Source organism: Carcharodon carcharias, chromosome 18, assembly GCF_017639515.1.
Source record: "Carcharodon carcharias isolate sCarCar2 chromosome 18, sCarCar2.pri, whole genome shotgun sequence".
Taxonomy (NCBI): domain Eukaryota; kingdom Metazoa; phylum Chordata; class Chondrichthyes; order Lamniformes; family Lamnidae; genus Carcharodon; species Carcharodon carcharias.
In genome coordinates, this window is record NC_054484.1 from 13830687 (window position 1) to 13852759 (window position 22073).

At 44.0% G+C, this 22073-nt stretch overlaps 1 protein-coding gene across 1 annotated transcript in view; it reads right to left on the reverse strand.

The window, feature by feature from the left end:
* Window positions 1-22073, reverse strand: part of tmprss15 (transmembrane serine protease 15) — a 149679-nt gene that overhangs the window by 94555 nt on the left and 33051 nt on the right. Inside the window, exons 4-8 of the mRNA XM_041211975.1 lie at window positions 14982-15106; window positions 10631-10754; window positions 8096-8324; window positions 2449-2588; window positions 1263-1330 (exon numbers count right to left, since the gene is read on the reverse strand). Coding sequence (XP_041067909.1) covers window positions 1263-1330; window positions 2449-2588; window positions 8096-8324; window positions 10631-10754; window positions 14982-15106 — 686 coding nt within the window. The remainder of the gene's footprint in view (window positions 1-1262; window positions 1331-2448; window positions 2589-8095; window positions 8325-10630; window positions 10755-14981; window positions 15107-22073) is intronic.

Consider the following 22073-nt stretch of genomic DNA (forward strand, 5'->3'; position numbering starts at 1 on the left):
AATGCTTTAAGAGATGGACTGGAGATATTTAATGGAAATAAAAGCAGAAAATGCTTGAAATACTAAGCAGGTCAGACAACGTCTGTGGAAGGGAAGCAGGGTTAATGTTTCAGGGCTGTGATCTTGCATCAGGACTGGAAGGAGGCAAAGGTTTAGCAGGTTTTAAATAGTCACAGGTGCAGGAAAAGGGGTCAAAGAAGGGTGGAGAACAAAAGAGAAAGTTTATGATAAAGTGGGAGGCAGGAGTGATTAACTGAGAAAAGCAACAATGGTATGAAGCAAAAATGTGTGGTAACGGGACGAGTGAAGAGAACAAAAATGGCTCTAGAGTTGTGTAAATGGGAATAGCAGAATGATTATCGGCACTTGCTGTCTGAATATATGGGAACTGACGTTCTGGGGTAAAGTTGTTGAGCTCATTGCTCAGGCCAGTAGGTTGTAAAGAGACTAACTGAAAGCTGAGTTGCCTTGCTGGTTTGACTGAGTTTGGTGACACCACAGTGGCAGAGTCCCTCGTGCGCAATTGCAATTGCCGTGGTGTCAAAGCCAGTGACTGCAGAGCTCTGATTATTAAAATAGGGCAGATCTGCAGAAAAACTGAAGCAGATTTATTGAATTCTCCCTGGATTAGACTGTCTTGTTAGCCACAGTAGAAACAACCTAAACGGCAGTCACTAAACTCTGTTTACAAGGTTATACTTTCCTGTACATCATTTCCCAGGCTACACACATGTTGACATGTGCTGACACTGTATAACTTCCTGCATTAGAATTTTGTGAAAGCTGGTTGTGGTGTGATAGATATCCAGATTGCCATGCACTTGTGGAGATACGGGGTTATTTTGGCACCCTGAAACAATGGAACATCACCACTGCCAGGCAGGCCAGGTATCTCAAAGGCTGGAGACAGGAGCACCACATGGGAGGCCAGTGAAGGTATAGAAGAGGGCAGGTGAGGGTTCGCAAGAGGGCCAGTGAAAGCTCGGGGTGGCGGAAGGAGCAGGCCAGTGGCAGACAGGATGACTGGAGAGAGCATCTGCTTGAACAGCATCGCCAACGTGCAGCCGCAAACCAGCACTGGCACCGGCTGACACTCGGCACACCCCAACGACTTCAGCAGTGGGATAGACCATGCGTGCACCAACGAGCACAGTAAGAACCAGGTGTGCATGCACAACCATTCCTAACACATTTAATGTGTGAAGGGAGGGCGCTAGTATCTGCATATTGTTTCAATATCAAGCTATCAATGAGCTACTTACTCGAACTGTAGAATGCGACAATCTCTGTATTCGTCACGGAGTTCACCCTGCATGAACATTCCCTGAATCTACGGAAACCAATGATTGCCATGTTACATTGGCAATGGTCCATAATGTTGACCATTATTTTATATTTAACCTCTACCAACTATTTTACCACAGACCCAGACACGAGGTGAGGGAAACCCCAGTAGCACAGAGTTTTGGGAACCGTATGTCCAAAATCATCTTGCCATGCTCACCATATGTCAAGTCTCAAATTACACATACACTTTACTCCAAGTTATTAATTTCTGAAAGAAATCTAATTAATTTATATTTGAATGTATCAATACTAACTACTTTGGCCATCTTTCTGGAGAGCCTGTTCTATTATTGGCCAATCATTCACTGAAATATTAGGTGGAATATCCCACTCATCCTGGGGATCAGGTAGCTTGCGGGTGGGGAAGGGGTGGGGGTGGGGGGGTGTGAAATCAGGTGCCATGGTAGTGGTGCTTGCCCATCATCTACCCAGCTCCGCTGGTATTTTACCAGAGGTTGGGTAAGTGGCAGGTGGCCTGCCCATCCTTGAGCCAACTGAGGACCTTAAGTAGCCAATTAATGACCACTTAAGTGCCTCTGGAATGGCGGGGGGCATGGGGTGGTGGGTGGTGGAGGTGAATAGGTCACATGGCGCAACTGACGGCCTTTTTGTGAGTTGACAGGGTTCCTCCTGTTTGGACAGCTTCTGTCCAACGGAGGCCCACCCTACGGTACTTCCCCTCCACAAGTTCCACTCCTTAGCCTCCCCAATTTGGTTCTCCACCTGCCTTGTTGGGGCCTGCCAGACTTGCCCTGGCGAGTCATAGGGCTGGGGTCAGATGAAATCGGGTTGGAGGGGGGGTGGAATCCAGAATACACCAGTTGAGTGATTGGCTGCTTCTGTGCTGTAAATTCTATGTGGAATAAAAATAGTAATAAGAATACAGATCAAGAACTGAACCTGGGCCAAGAACAGTGCCGCTCCCTCCATATTGTACTCAAGTAACAGTACTCACAAATTTAATAACCTCATTAAGCCCTCCAACAGCGTGACAACTTTCTGTCAGCAGTGAGCTCTGTGTGACAAAAGGCTGATTTCCCCTCCCCATGTAACTTTAATACGGGGATTAAAGGGAATAACAGAACACTAGATCATGCATACCAGGTTCTCGACATCAAAGGCAAGTGCCTTGAATTGCAGCGAAGATTTGTTTTGTAGCAGGGCTGTGTACGAGGCTCCTTGGGTGATCTTAAAGGAGCCCCTTGAGACTTGGGAAGACTGGTTGGTCATGTTGTGTTTATCTGCGAATAGAATAAGAGTAAATGTAACAGGCCAATTAAAATGAGAACATATAATGATCTCATAGAGTCATAGAGTTATACAGCACAGACACAGGCCCTTTGGCCCATCATGTCAGTGCCAGCCTAACACCTACTTATTCTAATCCCATTTTCCAGCATTTGGCCCGTAGCCCTGTATGCTATGGCATTTCAAGTGCTCATCTAAATACTTCTTAACTGTTGTGAGGGTTCCTGCCTCTACCACCCCCTCAGGCAGTGTGTTCCAGATTCCAAACACCCTCTTGGTGAAAACATTTTTTCTCATATCCCCTCTAAACATCCTGCCCCTTACCTTAAATCTATTCCCCCTGGTTATTGACATATCTACCAAGGGGAAAAATTTCTTCCTACCTACCCTATCTATGCCCCTCATAATTTTGTATACCTCTATCAGGTCCCCCCTCAGCCTTTTCTGCTCTAATGAAAACAACCCCAGCCTCTCCAGTCTCTCTTCATAGCTGAAACGCTTCAGCCCAGGAAACGCTCTGAATTCCTCTGCACCCTCTCCAGTGCAATCACATCCTTCTTATAGTGTGGCGACCAAAACTGCGCACAGTACTCCAGCTGTGGCCTAACTAGTGTTTTATACAGCTCCAATATAACCTCCCTGCTCTTATATTCTATGCCTCAGCTAATAAAGGCAAGTATCCCATATGCCTTCTTAACCACCTTGGCTACCTATGCTGCTGCCTTCAGGGATCTATGGACGTGTAGACCAAGGTCCCTCTGATCCTCTGCACTTCCTAGGGTCCTACCAATCACTGTGTATTCCTTTGCTATGTTAGTCCTCCCAAAATGCATCATCTCACATTTCTCAGGATTAAATTCCATTTGCCGCTGCCCTGCCCATCTTACCTGACCATCTATATCGTCCTGTAATCTAAGGCTTTCCTCCTCATATTTACAACACCATCAATTTTCGTGTCATCTGCGAACTTACTGATCATACCTCCTATATTCAAGTCTAAATCATTAAAGTATACTGCAAACAGCAATGGTCCCAGCACCAAACCCTGCAGTACACCACTCGTCACAGGCTTCCAATATCAAAGACAACCTTCGACCATCACCCTCTGCCTCCTGCCACAAAGCGAATTTTGGATCCAATTTGCCAAATTGCCCTGGATCCCATGGGCTATTACCTTCTTGACCATTCTCCCATGTGGGACCTTGTCAAAAGCCTTAATGAAGCCCAGGTAGACTACATCAACTACACTACCCTCAACTACACAACTAGTCGCCTCTTCGAAAAATTCAATCAAATTTGTTAGATAGTGGGCAGAATCTTGCCCTTGGATGGCAGGAGGGCCCCACCAGCTCGGCGGTGGGCGGACAGCCGACCCCCGCCACTGAAACGGGACCCGCCGCCATTTTAAGTGGGCGGGCCAATTAAGGCCCACCCGCCTGACGGATGGGAAGCGCTATGCACTCCCTGTGTGGTGGGGAGGGGGGAGGGATTCCCCAACTGTCAGACTGTGCTCTTTCACTCATGCGCACAAAAGAGCGCACTGCTCCCTGAGGCAAAGTCCTGTCTCAGGGAGATCAGTGACAGTCCGAAAAACTTTAAAAATACAAAAATTTTAAAAATTATTAACGTGTCCCCCTCATGTGACAATGTCACCTGAGATGGGACATGTTAATAAAGACCACATAAATTTTTATTAATTTTTTACAATACGGACATGAAACTTCATCCCGCCAGTGGATGAGGTTTCATGAATAATCTGGAGCCCGCTGGGACTCCTGGCCCCCCCACCAGCCTTAAGCTTGGACGGGCAGGTCTTTAATTACTTTAATTATCCTGTCAATGGGGCCTCAATTGGCCATTGACAGGTCAGTGGGCAGACAGCTGATTTCGCTGTTCGCTCGCCTTCCTGAAGATTTAAGTGGACCGGGATGACGTCGGGGATTCCTCCTGACATCACCCCGCGTCATTTTCCAGTCGGCGACCAGGCCCCGCCCCCAAATCACCGAGGGGAAAATCCTGACCATGATCTCCCACTGACAAAGCCAGGCTGACTATCCCTGCCTCTCCAAATGGAGATTAATCCTGTCCCTCACAATTTTGTCCAATAGTTTCCCTAACATTGATGTTAGACTCAGTGGCCTGTAATCACCTGGTTTATCCTTACTGATAAAGGTACCCCATTCGCTGTCCTCCAGTCCTCTGGCACCTCTCCTCTGGCCAGAGAGGATTTGAAAATTAGTGTCAGAGCCCCTGCAATCTCCTCCCTGGCCTCACATACAGCCTGGGATACATCTCAACTGGGCTTGGGATGGCAGGAGGGCCCCACCAGCTCGGCAGCGGGCGGACAGCCAACCCCCGCCACTGAAATGGGGCCCGCCGCCATTTTAAGTGGGCGGGCCAATTAAGGCCCACCCAGCGGCATTCCCGACGGGAAGCGCTATGCGCTCCCTGTGTGGCGATTTATCCACTTTTAAGCCTGCTAAAACTGCTAATACCTCCTCCCTTTCAATGCTAATTTGTTCAAGTATATCACAGTCCCCCTCCCTGATTTCTACACCTACTTGTCCTTCTCCATTGTGAACACAGGTGAAAAGTCATCATTTAAAACCATACCTATGTCCTCTGGTTCAACACACAGATTGCCACTTTGGACCCTAATGGGCCCTACTCTTTCCCTGGCTATTCTCTTGCCTTTATTATATTTATAAAATGCCTTGGGATTTTCTTTTATTTTGTCCATCATTGTTTCTTCATGCCCTCTCTTTGCTCTCCTTATTTAGGTACCCACCTACACCATCTATACTCCTCTAGGTCTTCTGCTGTTTTCAGCCCTTTGTATCTACCATAAGACTTTGTTTTTTTTTCCTTATCCAATCCTCCATACCCCTTGGCATCCAGGGTTCCCTGGATTTATTGGTCCTACTCTTCACATTTACAGGAACATGTTGGCCCTGGACACTCACTATTTCCTTTTTGAATGACTCCCACTGATCAGATGTAGACTTCATCTGGTAGCTGCTCCCAGTCCACTTTGGCCAGATCCTGTCTTATCATAGTGAAATCGGCCTTCCCCCCACTTCAGGACCTTTACTTCCGGTCCCTCTTTGTCCTTTTCCATAACTACCTTAAATCTTACAGAGTTATGGTCACTATCCCCGAAATGTTCCCCCACTGACATTCTACCGCTTGCCCAGCTTTGTTTCCTGAGATTAGGTCTAGGCCGCCTGTTTTCTTGTCGGACTTTTTATGTGCTGGCTCAAAAAGCTCTTTTGGATGCGCTTTAAGAATTCTGCCCCCTCTAAGCCTTTCACACTAAGACTATCCCAGTTAATATTGGGAAGTTGAAATCCCCTACTTTATTATTACCCTAATATTTTTACACTTCTCTGAGATTTGCCTACGTATCTGCTCCTCGATCTCCCCCTGACTGTTTGAGGTCTATAGTACATTCCCAGCAAAATGATTGCCCCCTTTTTGTTTTAAAGTTCTACCCATATGGCCTCATTTGAGGAACCTTCTAAGATACCATCCCTCCTTACTGCAGTAATTGACTCCTTGATCAATAGTGCAATGTCACCTCCTCTTTTACAAACCCACACCTCCGCCGCCTACCGTCATTCCTAAAGATTCTATACCCTGGAATATTGAGCTGCCAGTCCTGCCCTTCCCTCAACCATGTTGCTGTGATAGCAACGATATCATATCCCCATGTGTTAATCGAGGCCCTCGATTCATCTGCCTTACTTGTAAGACTCCTTGCGTTAAAATAGATGTGATTATTCCCTTGTGCCTTAACAGGTCTATATTTGTTCTGTCTTCCAAGTTGACTTAGTTACCCTTCTATATTTGGTTGCGCATCACCCCCTACCGTACCTCCACTCTGCATCCCATCCCCCTGCCAAACAGCACTAGCAAACCTCCCCACAAGGATGTTGGTCCCGTTCCAGCTCAGGTGCAATCCATCCGACTTGTGCGGGCCCCACCTTCGCCAGAAACAGACCAGGTCATCCAGGAAACTAAAGCCCTCCCTCCTGCACCATCTCTTCAGCCATGCATTCATCCTCTCTATCCTCCTATTCCTATATTCACTAGCACTCTCATGACCGAGCAGCATTGATTCCATCCAGTCTTTTAAATAGAAAGAAAATCAGGGGCTGTGCTCTGCGATTTGATGACCAGCGGCTCCAATGAGCAACAATCCTGGCAGAGGAAACAACCACTTTAGATCCGAAACAAACAACCCATTTTCCCACAGAGACAGGGCATTAGGAATTAGGCACATGCAAATAAGAGACTGTGTAGATTCTATAATGGAAACATGCAAACACTGCTTAACACCACATGCACCTCCTTATGTTGAAAGCCTGTCTAAGATACAAACACTCCCTAACACTGCAATCACCCGTAATATGCACCATAGGAAGGATATTTTGCCCTTGGAGGGAGTGCAGTGTAGATTTACCAAAATGGTACCTGGATTCCAAGGGTTAAGTTACGATGAGAAAATACACAAATTAGGATTGTATTCTCTGGAAGTCAGAACATTAAGGGGTGATTCGATTAAAACGTTCAAGATATTAAGGGAAAATGATAAGGTAGATAAGAGAGAAGCGAGTTTCAAGAGTTGGGGTGTCTAGGAACATAGTCTAAAAATTAGAACCAGGCCTTTCAGGAGTGAAATTAAGAAATATTTCCACACACAAAGGATGATGGAAGTTTGGAACTCTCTTCTGCGACCAGCAATTGAGGCTAAATCAATTGTTAATTTTAAAACTGAGACTGATAGATTTTTGTTATCCAAATGGATCTTTGGCTAAGACGTGTATATGGCATTGGGTAGCAGATCAGCTATAAGGTAATTACTTAGTGGTACCAGCCTGAGGGGCTAAATGGCCTATTCCTGTTCCTATGTTCCTTTATGCTACTTAACATGTTCATGTTACCAGCAAGCAAACACCCCTAACATTCAAGGAGCCCCTAACATTGCAACTAATCTCTAACAAGGCATCCCTAAAATTCAAAGGCCTGCAAGACATAAATCCATTTAGGAAAGTGAGTGAGGAGAGATATGAATAGGGTGTGAGTTTTTGTTTTATTCATTCACGGGATGTGGGCTTTGCTGGCTGGGCCAGCATTTATTGTCCATCCTCAGTTGCCCTTAAGAGGGTGGTGGAGTAAATAGATCCTATTTTCTCTAACGTGACCTGACTTGTTTTCCAGCTGTGGCTAAGAGGTCAGGCAGCTAATCCCGTGAAAGGTCTCCCCGTGGGCTTGTTTAAATATCCCCAGGCAAGGCTCCAAAAGTAATTGCTGTGCTGATTGTCCCTCCATTTCAGTGGAGAAAGGGCTTGTCTTCAGCTAAAGGGCACACCTGAGATCAAGAATTCTGTGGAGCGGGAGAATGTGAATTACTGGAGTCACTGCACCACACAGGGTTAAATATTGCTCTCAAACACTGCAGGCAGAATAGGTACATCAATCGGATTTAAAATAGACTCACCTACAGTATGGGGCTGACGGATCACAACCCATCCGAAGGCTATTAACCCGGCACACACTGTCAGCAGAAGGAGGAAATTGCTAACAAGAATGATTTCAAATGTGCTGAGCTCTCGCCTCTTTCTGGAGCCTTTTAAGCCACTACACATCTTGGAAATGTTGCAGGTTCTTCCACATATAACAGGGCACCTCGAATGTGCAGAGACAGATGGATGTGGCTTTGCAAAACACTATCAGATAGCAAAACCAAATTGCTTATATCGGTCAGCCGGTAGCTGATGGCAACTTTAAACCTGTCCCACCTATGCTGATTAATACACTGTTATTGAGGTCTAATTGCATGATGTGTTTGATAGTGGAATCACAACACTTCAAAGGGAAACTTCTTAACTGTTCAATTGCACGCGTAAGAAAAGTTGTAAAATGTTAATTATCAGCTACGCGTGACATTTAGGAACAGTAAAAATGTACTTACATTGATATGTCTCAATCAGACGTCCCAAAGCAGTTGAAGGGTCATGAGGACTCGAAACGTCGACTTTGCTCTTCTCCACCAGTGCTGCCAGACCTGCTGAGTTTTTCCAGGTATTTTTGTTTTTGTTTTCGTTTTGGATTTCCAGCATCCGCAGTTCTTTGCTTTTACGTCCCAGAGCACTTCACAGTTATAGTAGTACTTCCTTTTTGTGAAGTGTAATCACTATTGTGATGTGGAAAATGCAGCACCCAATTTGTACATAGCAAGCTCCCACAAACAGCAGTGTGATCAAGAGCAGATAATCTGTTGTAGTGATGCTGGCTGAGGGACATTAAGTGGTCAAGACTCTGCGGATAATTCCCCTGATCTTTGGAATAGTGCCACATGATTGTTTTTATCTCCACCTGAGGATATAATGACGACGGAAAGACAGCATTGCCCACAATATTGCACTGGAATGTCACTCTAGACTTTGTGCTTATGGGCTATATTTTATGGACCTACCCCCACCCCACCCCACCAGGGGTTGGTTAGTAGGCTTGTATCCGCTGGAGTTTAGAAGAGTAAGAAGTGACTTGCCAGGGTGGAGGTGGAAAGGATATTCCCTCTTGTAGGAGATCCCAGAACTCTGAGTCAGTGTTTCAAAATAATGGGTTGCTCATAAGAACATAAGAACTAGGAGCAGGAGTGGGCATTTCAGCCCCTCGAGCCAGCCCAGCAATTCAATACGATCATGGCTGATCTCATTTCGGCTTCAACTCCAATTTCCTGCCCTCTCCCCATAACCTTTCAACCCGTTACTAATTAAAAATCTGTCTATCTCCTCCTTAAATTTATTCAGCGTCCTGGCATCCACTGCATTCTGAGGTAGTGAATTCAATAGATTCACGACCCTTTAAGAAAAGTTACTCCTCCTCATCTCTGATTTAAATCTGCCACCCCTTAGCCTAAAACTATGGCCTCTCATTCTAGAATGCCCCCCAAGGGGAAACATCCGCTCCACGTCTACTTTGTCTATCCCCTTTAGCATCTTATTTACCTCAATTAGATCTCCTCTCATCCTTCTAAACTCTAGCGAGTATAGGCCTAAACTGCTCAATCTCTCCTCATAAGACAAGCCTCGTATCTCTGGAATCAATCTAGTGAACCTCCTCTGAACCATCTCCAATGTAACTACATCCTTCCTCAAGTAAGGGGACCAAAACTGTGCACAGTACTCCAGGTGCGGTCTCACTAATGCCTTGTACAGTTGCAACAACACTTCCCTATTTTTATATTCTATTCCTTTATTAATAAATGAAAAATTGCATTTGCCTTCCTTATTACTTGCTGTAACTGCATGCTAGCTTTCAGCGATTCATGCACGAGGACACCCTGATCCCTCTGCACTGAAGCATTCTGAAGTTTCTCTTCATCTAAATAATAAGTCACCTTTTTATTCTTCCGAACAAAATTTAGGACAAGAGATGAGGAAGCATTTTTTTTTCTCTCAGCGGGTTGTGAGACTTTGGAATTCTCTTCCTCAAAAGGTGGCTGAGGCAGAGTCCTTGAATATCTTTAAGGCAGAGGTGGATAAATTCTCGATAAGCAAGGGTGTGAAAGGTTAGTGGAGATAGGCAGGAATATGAGGTTGAAATCAGATCAGCCATGATCTTATTGAATGGTGGAGCAGGCTTGAGGGGCTGAGTGGCTACTCCTGCTCCTAATTCATATCTTTGTTCTTATGTATGTGTGCAAACGCCATGGTTTCTGGGGCCTACCTACCCGCCCCACCTTGCTACAATTTTACCAGCGGCAGGGGAGGTATCTAGAGGCCTTCCTATTGGTGAGAAAACTGAGGCCTTTAAGCTGTCAATTTGGCTACTTACTGGCCTCCTCCAGTCACTGCTTGAATTTTGCCCATGGCGGCAGAGGCTCACGCCAAGTGTGAGGACCAGCAGGAACCCCTGCCAAGGCCTTCCTACCCTGGCATTTCCTTCCCCACTGCCTTGTCCAGCCTGACCCACCTCACCTCCCTCACCAGGACCTGCCAGTCTGGCTCCTCCAAGACCCTGGATTTACCTTAAAGTCCGGCTCCATCATTGAATGCCTTCTTTGGGACTGGCTGCAGTCCCAGGAATGGCCACCGCATCCAGTGGCACTGCTGGGACCAGACAGATGCCGGCCATTTGATTGGCCGTCTGACCTTGGACCATAAGACAATAAGACATAGAAGCAGAAATTAGGCCATTCGGCCCATCGAGTCTGCTCCGCCATTCAATCATGGCTGATAAGTTTCTCAACCCCATTCTCCCGCCTTCTCCCGTAACCTTTGATCCCCTTACCATTCAAGAACCTATCTATCTCGGTCTTAAATACACTCAATGACCTGGCCTCCACAGCCTTCTGTGGCAATGAATTCCATAGATTCACCACTCTCTGGCTAAAGAAGTTTCTCCTCATCTCTGTTCTAAAAGGTCTTCCCTTTACTCTGAGGCTGTGCCCTCGGGTCCTAGTCTCTCCTACTAATGGAAACATCTTCCCCATATCCACTCTATCCAGGCCTTTCAGTATTCTGTAAGTTTCAATCAGATCCCCCTTCATCCTTCTAACCTCCATCGAGTATAGACCCAGAGTCCTCAAACGTTCCTCATACGATAAGCCTTTCATTCCTGGGATCATTCTCGCGAACCTCCTCTGGACCCTCTCCAGGGCCAGCACATGCTTCCTGAGATACGGGGCCCAAAATTGCTCACAATATTCTAAATGTGGTCAGACCAAAGCCTTATAAAGCCTCAGCAGCACAACCCTGCTTTTATATTCTAGTCCTCTCGAAATAAATGCCAACATTGCATTTGCCTTCCTAACTACCGACTCAACATGCAAGTTAACCTTAAGAGAATCCTGGACCAGGACTCCCAAGGCCCTTTGCACTCCAGATTTCTGAATTCTCTCCCCATTTAGAAAATAGTCTATGCCGCTATTCTTCCTATCAAAGTGCATGCCCTCACACTTCCCCACATTGTATTCCATCTGCCCCTTCTTTGCCCATTCTCCTAACCTGTCCAAATCCTTCTGCAGCCTCCCCGCCTCCTCAATACTACCTGTCCCTTCACCTATCTTTGTATCATCTACAAATTTAGCCAGAATGCCCTCAGTTAATTCATCTAGATCATTAATGTATAAAGTGAAAAGTTGTGGTCCCAACACTGACCCTTGCACAACCTCAGAGTAAAGGGAAGACATTTTAGAACAGAGCTGAGGAGAAACTTCTTTAGCCAGAGAGTGGTGAATCTATGGAATTCATTGCCACAGAAGGCTGTGGAGGCCAGGTCATTGAGTGTATTTAAGACTGAAATAGATAGGTTCTTGATTTGTAAGGGGATCAAAGGTTACGGGGAGAAGGAGGGAGAATGGGGTTGAGAAACTTATCAGCCATGATTGAATGGCGGAGCAGACTCGATGGGCCGAATGGCCTAATTTCTGCTGTTATGGTCTTATGGTCTCACTTGTGCCCTGTATAACTGGAGCATAACCTCCCTACATTAAAGGCATTATGCAAATGCAAGTTGTTACATTAGTGCTTATCAGAAATGATTAATAGACTGAAAAATGTGTAAACGGCTTACCCTAATGATTATTATGCTGTTATTCTTCATCACATGTTAAAGGCTAGTACCCAAGATAATAGTAAGGACTTTAGAAGAACAAGATTTGGAGATGCAAAGTTTAAGTAAGGCACTTGGTAAATGCAATAATGATTGAATAATGGCATATTTAGACGGCTCCATTCAGGGGTTTGTAAAGGAAATGTACTTTTCCACGAGAAAAAAAGGGTGAGGGCTACTAAGTAAAAAGGTCAAGAGGAACATAGAAAAGTAAATTGAACAGAAACCACTAATCAAAGAGTTATGAGCCAATAGGAGTCATACAAAAGGCGGAGAAGGTTGCAGTGAGTATTGAAAGAATCAAGTTGAAAATAGGAAGGCAGGTTGTCAGTTTCTCAAGGATCTTTTTTAAAAGCCATGAGCAAGATATGCGGGAATTAAATTGGCATTTTTATGTTCTTTTGTTCAATTGCTTTTGGGTTCAGACAGTAATTTCATGGTTTGTGCTTCTTGAAATTTTTATCTATGTTCAATTTTTCTCTAAATCACTCATGTGATGTGGGTAGCTCTGGCTAGGCCAGCATTTATTGCCCATCTATAATTGCCCTTGAGAAAGTGGTGGTGAACCTCTCTCTTGGACCACTGCAGTCCCTGTGGTGTGGGTACACCCACTGTGCTGTTAGGGAGAGATTTCCAGATTCTTGACCCAGCGATAGTGAAGCAACGATGATATATTTCCACTTCAGGATGGTGCTTGTAATTTGGAGGTGGCTGAAATGAGCAGAAATCACTTCACTCAAAGGTTTGTGAATCTTGGGAATTCTCTACCCTAGAGAGTTATGGGTGCTCCATTATTGAATACATTTAAGGCTGGGATAGACAGATTCTTGGTTTATCAGGGAGATTGTGGGTTTGGGACATGCCGTAGATGAGACCTTGGCTGTACTGGAAAATTAAATATGTCGGCAAGAGTTTGCAGGCAGTGTAAATAATAAATGGCTTAGGTAAGGTACAGGTTTGCTCATCCTTTCCCGTTCCCTCAGCTTTTTATTATTTTTATGCTTCCTAAGAAAGGTGAGGACGTGAATGCTTGACACACAGTGGTTAAAATCTCCTGAGAAAGTAACAACTTCAGGGGGCTCATGGGGCTATTCCAAAAAAAAAGGCAATGTGATGGGGGAGGAATTACCCTGTGAGTTGTAAATCATTACAAATTGCTGGATTGATTTGCATCACTCTGCCATAAGGACACAAGAAATAAGAACAGGAGTAGACCATTCGGCCCCTCAAGGCTACTCCACTATTCAATAAGATCATGGCTGATGCTCTTGTGATTCCATTCCCATCTAACCCTGATAACCTTTGTTTCCCTTGCCTAACAGGAATCTATCTACCACTGCCTTTAAAATATTCAATGTCTGCCTCCATCACCTTCTGAGGCAGAGAATTCCAAAGTCGCATAAGCCTCTGAGAGAAAAAAATTCTCTTCACCTCTGTCCTAAAAGGGTGACCCCTAATTTTAAAACAGTGCCCCCTAGTTCTGGACTCACCCACAAGAGGAAACATCCTTTCGATGTCCACCTTGTCAAGGCCATTCTGGATCTTGTATACTTCAATCAAATCACCCCTCAATCTTCTTAACTCCAGTGGAAACAAGCCCAGTCTGTCCAACCTTTCCTCATAAGACAACCCATTCATTCCAGGTATCAATCTAGTAAACCATTAGACTCTCAAAAACAGAGTGCACCCTCAATCTCCCCATGAGTCTCAGGAAATTGCTGCATTTGTGCAGTTAAAATTAATTAGTTTCATTGCAGAAAGTTAAAGCTGGTAGGACATAATGATTATGTTCCTGGGTTAGTAATCCAGAAGTCTGGACTAAAGATCAAGATACATGAGTTCAAATCCCCCCACAGAAGCTAGGGAATTAAATTCAATTCATTAAATTAAGTCTGGAATAACTAAAGCTAGTGTCAGTAATGAGAACTATGAAGCTGCCAACTGTCAAAAAATACCCATCTGGTTTACTAATCTACTTTAGCGAAGGAAATCTGCCATCCTTACCTGCAATGGCCTATTAATGACTCCAGACAATGGGGAAAAAAAAGTGTGACTCCAGATACTAGGGAAAGGCTACTGTCTAAAGCCTTTCAGTGATTGTACACCAAGGGGCTGAAAACTGGGTGGAACCCGTTGGGCTGTCTGTCAGGTTTGGGACGGAATTTTACAACACTGTCACAGTGGGGAGGGGCTGTAAAACGCGGCGAGCCAGTCTGAAGTCCATTGACTTTGGCGGGACCATAAAATGCTGCCGGCATAAAATTCTGCCCATGGAATATATATTGTAAATATCAAGAGTATTGAAAATTGTATTCAGGCACCTCCGAGTGGAATATGATGTATGGAGAAAACAAAAATAGCTGGAAAAACTCAGCAGGTCTGGCAGCATCTGCAGAGAGGGACACATTTAACGTTGCGAGTCCGTGTGACTCTTCATCAGACCTTCATCAGAACAGACTCTTCTGACGAAGAGTCACACGGACTCGAAACATTGACTGTCTTCCTCTCCGCAGATGCTCTCAGACCTGCGGAGTTTTTCCAGCTATTTTTATTTTTGTTTCAGATTTCCAGCATCCGCAGTATTTTGCTGTTATGTATGGAGAAAAGTTGATTTCTGCTTCCCTTTCTGTAATGAAAATAAATTTTGTAATAAAAACATTTGAAATGTTTTGGAATGTACTTTTACAAATTTTATGAATAAAGTATCTTTCTGGGGAAAAAAAAACTTGTGATTCTAGGCTTATGGTATTGTGGTCGACTCATACCTGCTCTCTGGAATGGCCGAGCAAGACACTCCAACGTATTCAAGATGGTGACTAACCACCACCAACTTCTCTAGGACAACTGGAATGGGCAATAACCACTGGGCCAACATCTCGTGAAAGGATATCTATCAAAAAGCAACGAGTATATGAGTACCCTTTTTATGATGAGATTTGTTTTCTTGCCTCCCTGACTAAGAAAGTGATAAATTGAAATGGTGGATTCTCATTTCTAAAGTAATACATTGTTTTTAGAGGTTATCTGAGTTTATAACTTTTTAAAATTTAGTTTTGCTGCCTCCTTTTGGTCTCTCTTAACTCAACCTTTATCTCTCTTTCTGAATCTGATTTGACTTTATTTCACCTTCTTTCTCTGTAATTTGTCTGCTTCCTTAAATGTCATTGTTTAAGGAGATAGACTCTTGCTCCTGTCATTCACCAAAGCTCCACATCCTCTATTAACCTCACTGCACCACTATCAGCTTCACTTCCAGAAACTTGTGCCACAGAAAATTCCAATTACAAGCTGAAGCATAAGGTAGAAAAAGAACTAAATAAAGAAAACAATAGACTTGCATTTCTATAGGGGCTTTCATGACCTCATGATGTCTTAAAGCACTTTACAATTGATTGGCAGTGTAGTAATCATTGCAATGTAAGAAACAAGGCAGCCAACTTGAGCTCAGGAAATTATCACAAATGACCGGATGATCTATTATTTTTGTGATGTTAGTTGAGGGATATATATATTGACCAGGACAAGGGGAGAAGATACCTGCTTTCCTTTGAATTAGTACCATGGGAGCTTTCATGTCCATTGTAGGGGGCAGATGGGGCCTTGGTTTAATGTCTTGCCCAAAGGTCAGTATCTCAAACACTGCAGCACTGTAAAAATGGAGGGCATCATGAGATTCCCTGCTCCAGGAAGACCTATGCCTTTATCATTTCTAGTAGGCAGTCAGTTAGACCAACACCTCATCAAAGTTTTTAAGGCTGCTACATTGTCAAGACCATGTGAGAGGGGTGAAGTAATTCCCCTATTCTCCCTCTCCAGATTTGACCATAACAAGGTTTTTTTGTGACTTTAGGGAGGATGTCCTTTGCCAATACTACAGTAGTCCCACCATTTACACTAATAATAATTAGTCAGACAGATTTTCTTAGGTTAAGCAAAGAACAAGATAAGTTTATTGAAACCATTTCCCAAATTTAAAAAATAATCTAGGGGAAGAATATTCCCCCCGTTGGTGTTGGGGTGGGGGTGGGGAGGCAATTCAGGAGTGGGCGCGTGCAGGCGCACCTCTGATCGGTGCCCCAATTGGGGGGCACGCCGCCATTTTATGTGGGTGGGCCAATTAAGGCCCGCCCAGCGTGACATCCAGCAGGAAGTGCTATGCGCTCCCTGTGCAGGTGTTGGGGGGGTGGGGGGGGGGCGGTGGTGGGGGGAGGGGGAATTCCCTGAATCAAGAGTGCAATCTTCACGCATGCGGGCGAAATAGTGAGCACGCACTCATCTCCCTGAGGCTAAGTGCTGCCTCAGGGAGATCAGCGCCAAATTCAAAAATGCAAAATATAGACAAATAAAATTTCCCTGACATGTCCCCTCTTGTGACACTGTCACATGAGTCGGGACATGTCCGTCACTTTTAATTAAACTTTTATTACAGTTTTAAAAACCTACACGAAACCTCATCCTGCCATCACACAGATTTGCCTAGGCCCACACATACAGACACACACACACACACACACACACACCACATGCTAGTACAGATGACAGAATGCGAGGATAGTTTAAGGATTTTTTACAGTTTATGAAGAAGATAAAACAAAGGAGTATACAGTTAGCTGTTCCATGGCTGGTCTCAATGTGATGATTCCATAATGTGGCCGTTTTGTTCAGTTGCCTTCCTGTTGTATGGAGCAGGTTTCCACATTTTATTCCCCAGAGACCTCACTTTGCAGTAGATTTCTCTTCTCAGGATGGTTACTTTGCAAATCCGGACACAACGGGCAGATTTTTGCCGTCGACGAGAAGGGGGTGGGTCCCGCTCGCTGACACATAAAATGATGCGGGATGAGGTCAGGCTGAACTCCCGATGTCACCGCGCCCCATTTAAATTGTCAGGAAGGCCGGGGGCACAGCAAAATCAGCTGCGGGCCCGCCGGCCTGTCAATGGCCAATTGAGGCCATGGACAGGATCATTTAACCAATTTGGCCAACCTTAAGGTTGGCGGGCAGGCCAGGAGCCCCGGTGGCAAAGAAAAAACATGAAATCTCATCCAGCGGCGGGAAATTTAATTAAAAATTTTAATAAAGTTATTCTGTAAATTAGGAACATGTCCCAACTCACGCGACATTGTCACATGAGGGGGACATGTAAGGGATTTATTTTTACTATTTTTAATATTTTTCAAAGTGTCAGCGATCTCCCTGAGGCTGCACTTAGCCTCAGGGAGATATGCTCTCTTTAGTGCGTATGTGCGAAAGAGCGCACTCTCGCTTTTGGGGAATCCCCCCCCCCCCCGCCTGCACAGGGAGCGCATAGCCCTTCCCGTCGGATGTCACGCTGGGTGGGCCTTAATTGGCCCGCCCATATAAAAAGGCGGTGGGGCCCGCTTCTCCGGCAGGGATCGGCTCTCCACCCACCGGAGATTGAGAGAGCAAACAACTTGTTTCAGTATAGCCACAAAATAAAAAATTGAAATTGTATCTTTGAAGAAAGCACATCCTCAAATAACATTTATTCATATATAATCGAAAACAAGTTCAAAGCCATTTCCTTTCCACATTACTCAGCCAGACATAGCCTCTTCAATACTTTAGTACTCTCTCACAATATTGAGACTCAGGTTCTTCAATGGTGCAATAAGAGATTTGCTGCTTCCATTAGAATTTCTATATGGCAGCCCAGACTAAGGGCCAGGAAATCTTATCATACAGGCAACTCTCAACCGGTCTAAGTTAGGTTTTGATCGAGTAGATGGGGAGAAACTATCTACACTTGCAGGAGCGTTGGTAACTAGAGGATATGGGATTTTCTTCCCCAAATTTCCCTCTGTTTTTATGTATTTTTACATCTCTTCAGGAAAAAACAATAAGTTTGAGTCAGGTGAGGACAGTGTATGTTGTGATATAGAAGGTGTAGTGATTATGTGGGATAGTCAGGAGGGACCAGAGGGTCTGTTATTGTTTGTATTTTTTAGTATTTAGGATAATTTGCAAAAAAGTAGGTGCGAAATGAGGAGAATTTCCTTTTTATTAATAACTTGCTACGATCTGGAATTCACCTTCTAAAACAATGGTGGAAGCTGATTCAACAGTAACTTTCAAATGGGAAATACTTTAAAAGGGAAAAAATAAAATTGCAGGCATGTGGAGAAAGAGCAAGGGGAGTGGAAATAATTGGTTGCTCGATTAGAGAGCTAGCACAAGTGTGATGGGGCTGAGTGGTTTTCTTCTCTGCAGTATGATTCTATGCAAGATAATGTTAAATGCATTATTGAAAGAAAGTACGATATTGAATGTAAGATACATGACTGACAGTAAAAGTCATAGATTATTAAACATTTAGGATGTGTCTCAGAGCTAGTTCTGCGTTGACCTCGCTGCTTGGCTTCTGTTGATATATATGCAATGAGCAGATCTAAATTCAGACACTTCGATGTTTCACTTTTCCCCAAGATCATTAAAACAATTATGGATTGAGAGGAAAAGCCATTTTCTCCAACTTGTTTATTTACTCAACATCATTCCTCTCCTAGATCATAAACAATTTGTTCTATCATAAGCATTATCCAATTCAGTCAATTTTCTGAGGAAACATTTAGTACATCTCCAAGATATAAAACTCTGTGAAATGTTCTTTGATCCCAAAGGCACTTAAAGATGCTAGAATATGGATCCACCAATCCAAGCAAACAGTGTTCATTATACTATACCATTCAATTCAATTAGATCCCACAGGGTGACTTAGATTATGGAACATGTCCCCTCATAATCTTCTTTTCTATAGAATAAAAGCACATTTATTTCTGTGAGTTTTCTCTTCATAATTTGCATTTCAAAGTGCCCAAAAATTTCCTAAGCTCTATTCCCTACACTCTCATTATATGAATGTTCTTCTCAGCCTCCAACATTTTCAATAGTGTCTTGGTAATTAGATGCAAAGCATTTACTGGCTTACTTTCAGATTTTCAATCAGTTGGGATTTTCTATTTATGTGCCCTCATGCCCTTGAATTCTCACAGATTCTTCCTTATAAGTGTATTTCCATCATCGAGCTATTCATTGCAAGGTGCTGAGTACACATTGTATAGAGGAGCATTGAATTTCATATACAGTACCTTAGCTCAATGGATCCCACCAAAGGAAAAGCATCCTTTCTTTCTCCCCAGTCTCCATTACAGACCTTGACCAACAATTTGTGTCATCGTCGTTGGCTATCCCTTGATTCGAGGAGGTCTACCCAGGGTCACAAGTTCCTACCATGGGTCTTCATGTGACTGAACAGGCCAATTCTTTGACCAACATTTCTTTGAGGACATGGGCAGGACATCCCATGAAGTAGTGGGACCCAGACTGCAGAATTTACTTCCTTTTCTTTCCTTCTCTGCTGTCGCTCTGCCTTATCATTAAGATGTTGTATCTCAAAGCGTAAAGCAGCTTGATGTACAAGTAGTCACATTTTGAACATTTGGTAGCAAGCGCCTCACAGTCATTAAAGTCAATGCTACCATGCTTCAAGGAAAACTTCAGAGTGTCTTTGAAGTTTTTTCTTTGTCCTCCGCTGGAATGGTGGCCAATTGAGAGTTGAGGAAACAGGATCTGGCGGGGGAAATGGTTTCAGCTGTCCGGATGCAGTGTCCAGGCCCTCGAAGTTGATTATGCAGGAGTTTTGGCTGAATACATGTGGAGCTGGCTCCAAGAAGGACACTAGCATTTGTTTGACAGTCCTCCCACTGAATCCGGAGGACGAGGTGTAGACAGTGCTGGTGAAATTTCTCCAGCATTCTTAGGTGGCGCTGATATACAGTTCCGGTCTCACTGCAGTACAGAAATGTAGTGGCAATAACTGCTCTGAACACTAGGACCTTCATTGACTTGCAGAGGTCTTAACCATCAATCACTGCCATAGCTTATAGAAGGTTGAGCTGGAGCAGCTGAATAGGTGTTGGATCTCCTCATCAATGGTGGTCTTTTGAGTCAGGTGTTTGTCAAGGGATGGGAAGTGCTCAACAGATTCCAGAGTCTCTTCATTAACACATATGGGAGGTGGAATATTTGGCTAACCAGGCCTGGGGATGATATGAGTTTTGTTTTGATAACATTCAAGCATAGGCCAAGTTTCTACTATGCAGAATTGAATAGAGCGAAGTGTCTTGGTGCAGGGTGGACCATGGCTCTGTAGCCACCCGTGAATTGTAGATCATGTCTATTTCTGGTGGTCAGTTTAAATTTGGCACGGCGGCGACTGAAGTTAAAGATTGTCAGGTTGCACTAGCCTCCACAGCACGTCGAGGTGGAAACCCATGGAGAAGAACTCGAGTCGTGCAACTTGATGGCCCATAAATTTGGAATGATATTCCATCGAACAAAACGAAAATCACAGGTTTGTTTGTCAGCTGTGGCTCTGTTGGTAGCAACCTTGCCTTGGAATTAGAAACCTGTGGCTTCAAGTTCCAACCCAGAGGCTTGAGCACAAAATCTAGGCTGAGCCTTGAGTGTAGTGCCGAGGTACTGCTACACTGTCTGATGTGCCACCTTTCATATGGAATGTTAAACTGAAGCCCTGCTTGCCCTCACAGTTGGATGTAACAGATGCCATTGCACTGTCTAAACAAAATCAGGGGAGTTCTTCCTTGTGCCTGAGCCGATAGTTTCTTCTTTGTGTTTTAGTCTCTAAAGGCTGATGGGTCGGTAACAAAAGAGCACAGATTTAAGATTATTGACTAATGAACTCAAGGCTACATGAGGAAAAATTTGTATACACAACAATGGTGAGAATTTGGAATGCAACGGCCTGTTAGGGTGGTGGATACAGATTCAATAGTAGATTTTGAAAGGTAATTGGATAAATACTTGAATGAGAAAAAATTGCAGCGATATGGGGGGGAGAATGGGGAATGGGACTAACTGGGTTGATCTTCAAAAGAGCTGCTGCAGTCTCGAATGGCCTCCTATGTTGTACTGTTCATGATTCTATGATTCAATATTTATCCCTAGCCAAAATCACTGAAACAAATTATCTGGTCATTATGGCACTGGTGTTTGTGGGAGCTTATTGTTTTCAAATTGGGTGCCATATTTTCTGTGTTACAATCATTGCCTGCAGAGCACTTTCTGACATCCTGAGGTTGTGAAAGGTGCAAGGTAAATGCAAGTTTTTGCTTTTTTAAAACTCCTAGCGATTGTTGATCCACAGTGGCACAATAGTCAGCCAACATGGAACTCCTCCCTGCACTCATAAATGGGGGAGGGCGGAGGTGGTGATCTCAGCAAGGAGTTTTCCTACACAGGGACTCCTGTTGGACGTCATGTGGAGTTTGGGAAGAAAAGAGCGTGATGACCAATTGTAATGCCCCCCACAGTCAAATAGCATAACAACATTTACTATCAGAAGCTCAGTCACGAAGACCCCTTTCCTGAGGGTTGGTATCTGTGTAATTCCACCCCGACAGAAAGCCAACATCTTCAAGAGAGAAGGATGTTTTGGAAAGGAAAGGATTTTTAGAAACAGCAATTCAACAATAAAGGCTCTTTTGTTATCTTTAATGGTTTGAACTTTCACCCACTTAGAGAAGAATCTGAAGTGGAACTTTGAGCAGTTGTAATCCTCTTTACGAGCAATGATCATAGCCTTTATCTACCTCAATAGCTTAAAGACTCTGCAAGTGCATCAACTTTGAAGCAATCTATAAATATTTAAGATTCCATTTAAATTAGCAAATAGAAACCATTGAAAGCAGTGATTGTTTAATCAAATGTTCTCACTGATACCTTTGAAATCCTTCATTGCTTTGTGAAGAAACATGTTTATTAAAATGGGGAAGTAAGAAATTCAATTGTTTTAGGCCATTGCAAATCACTGGACT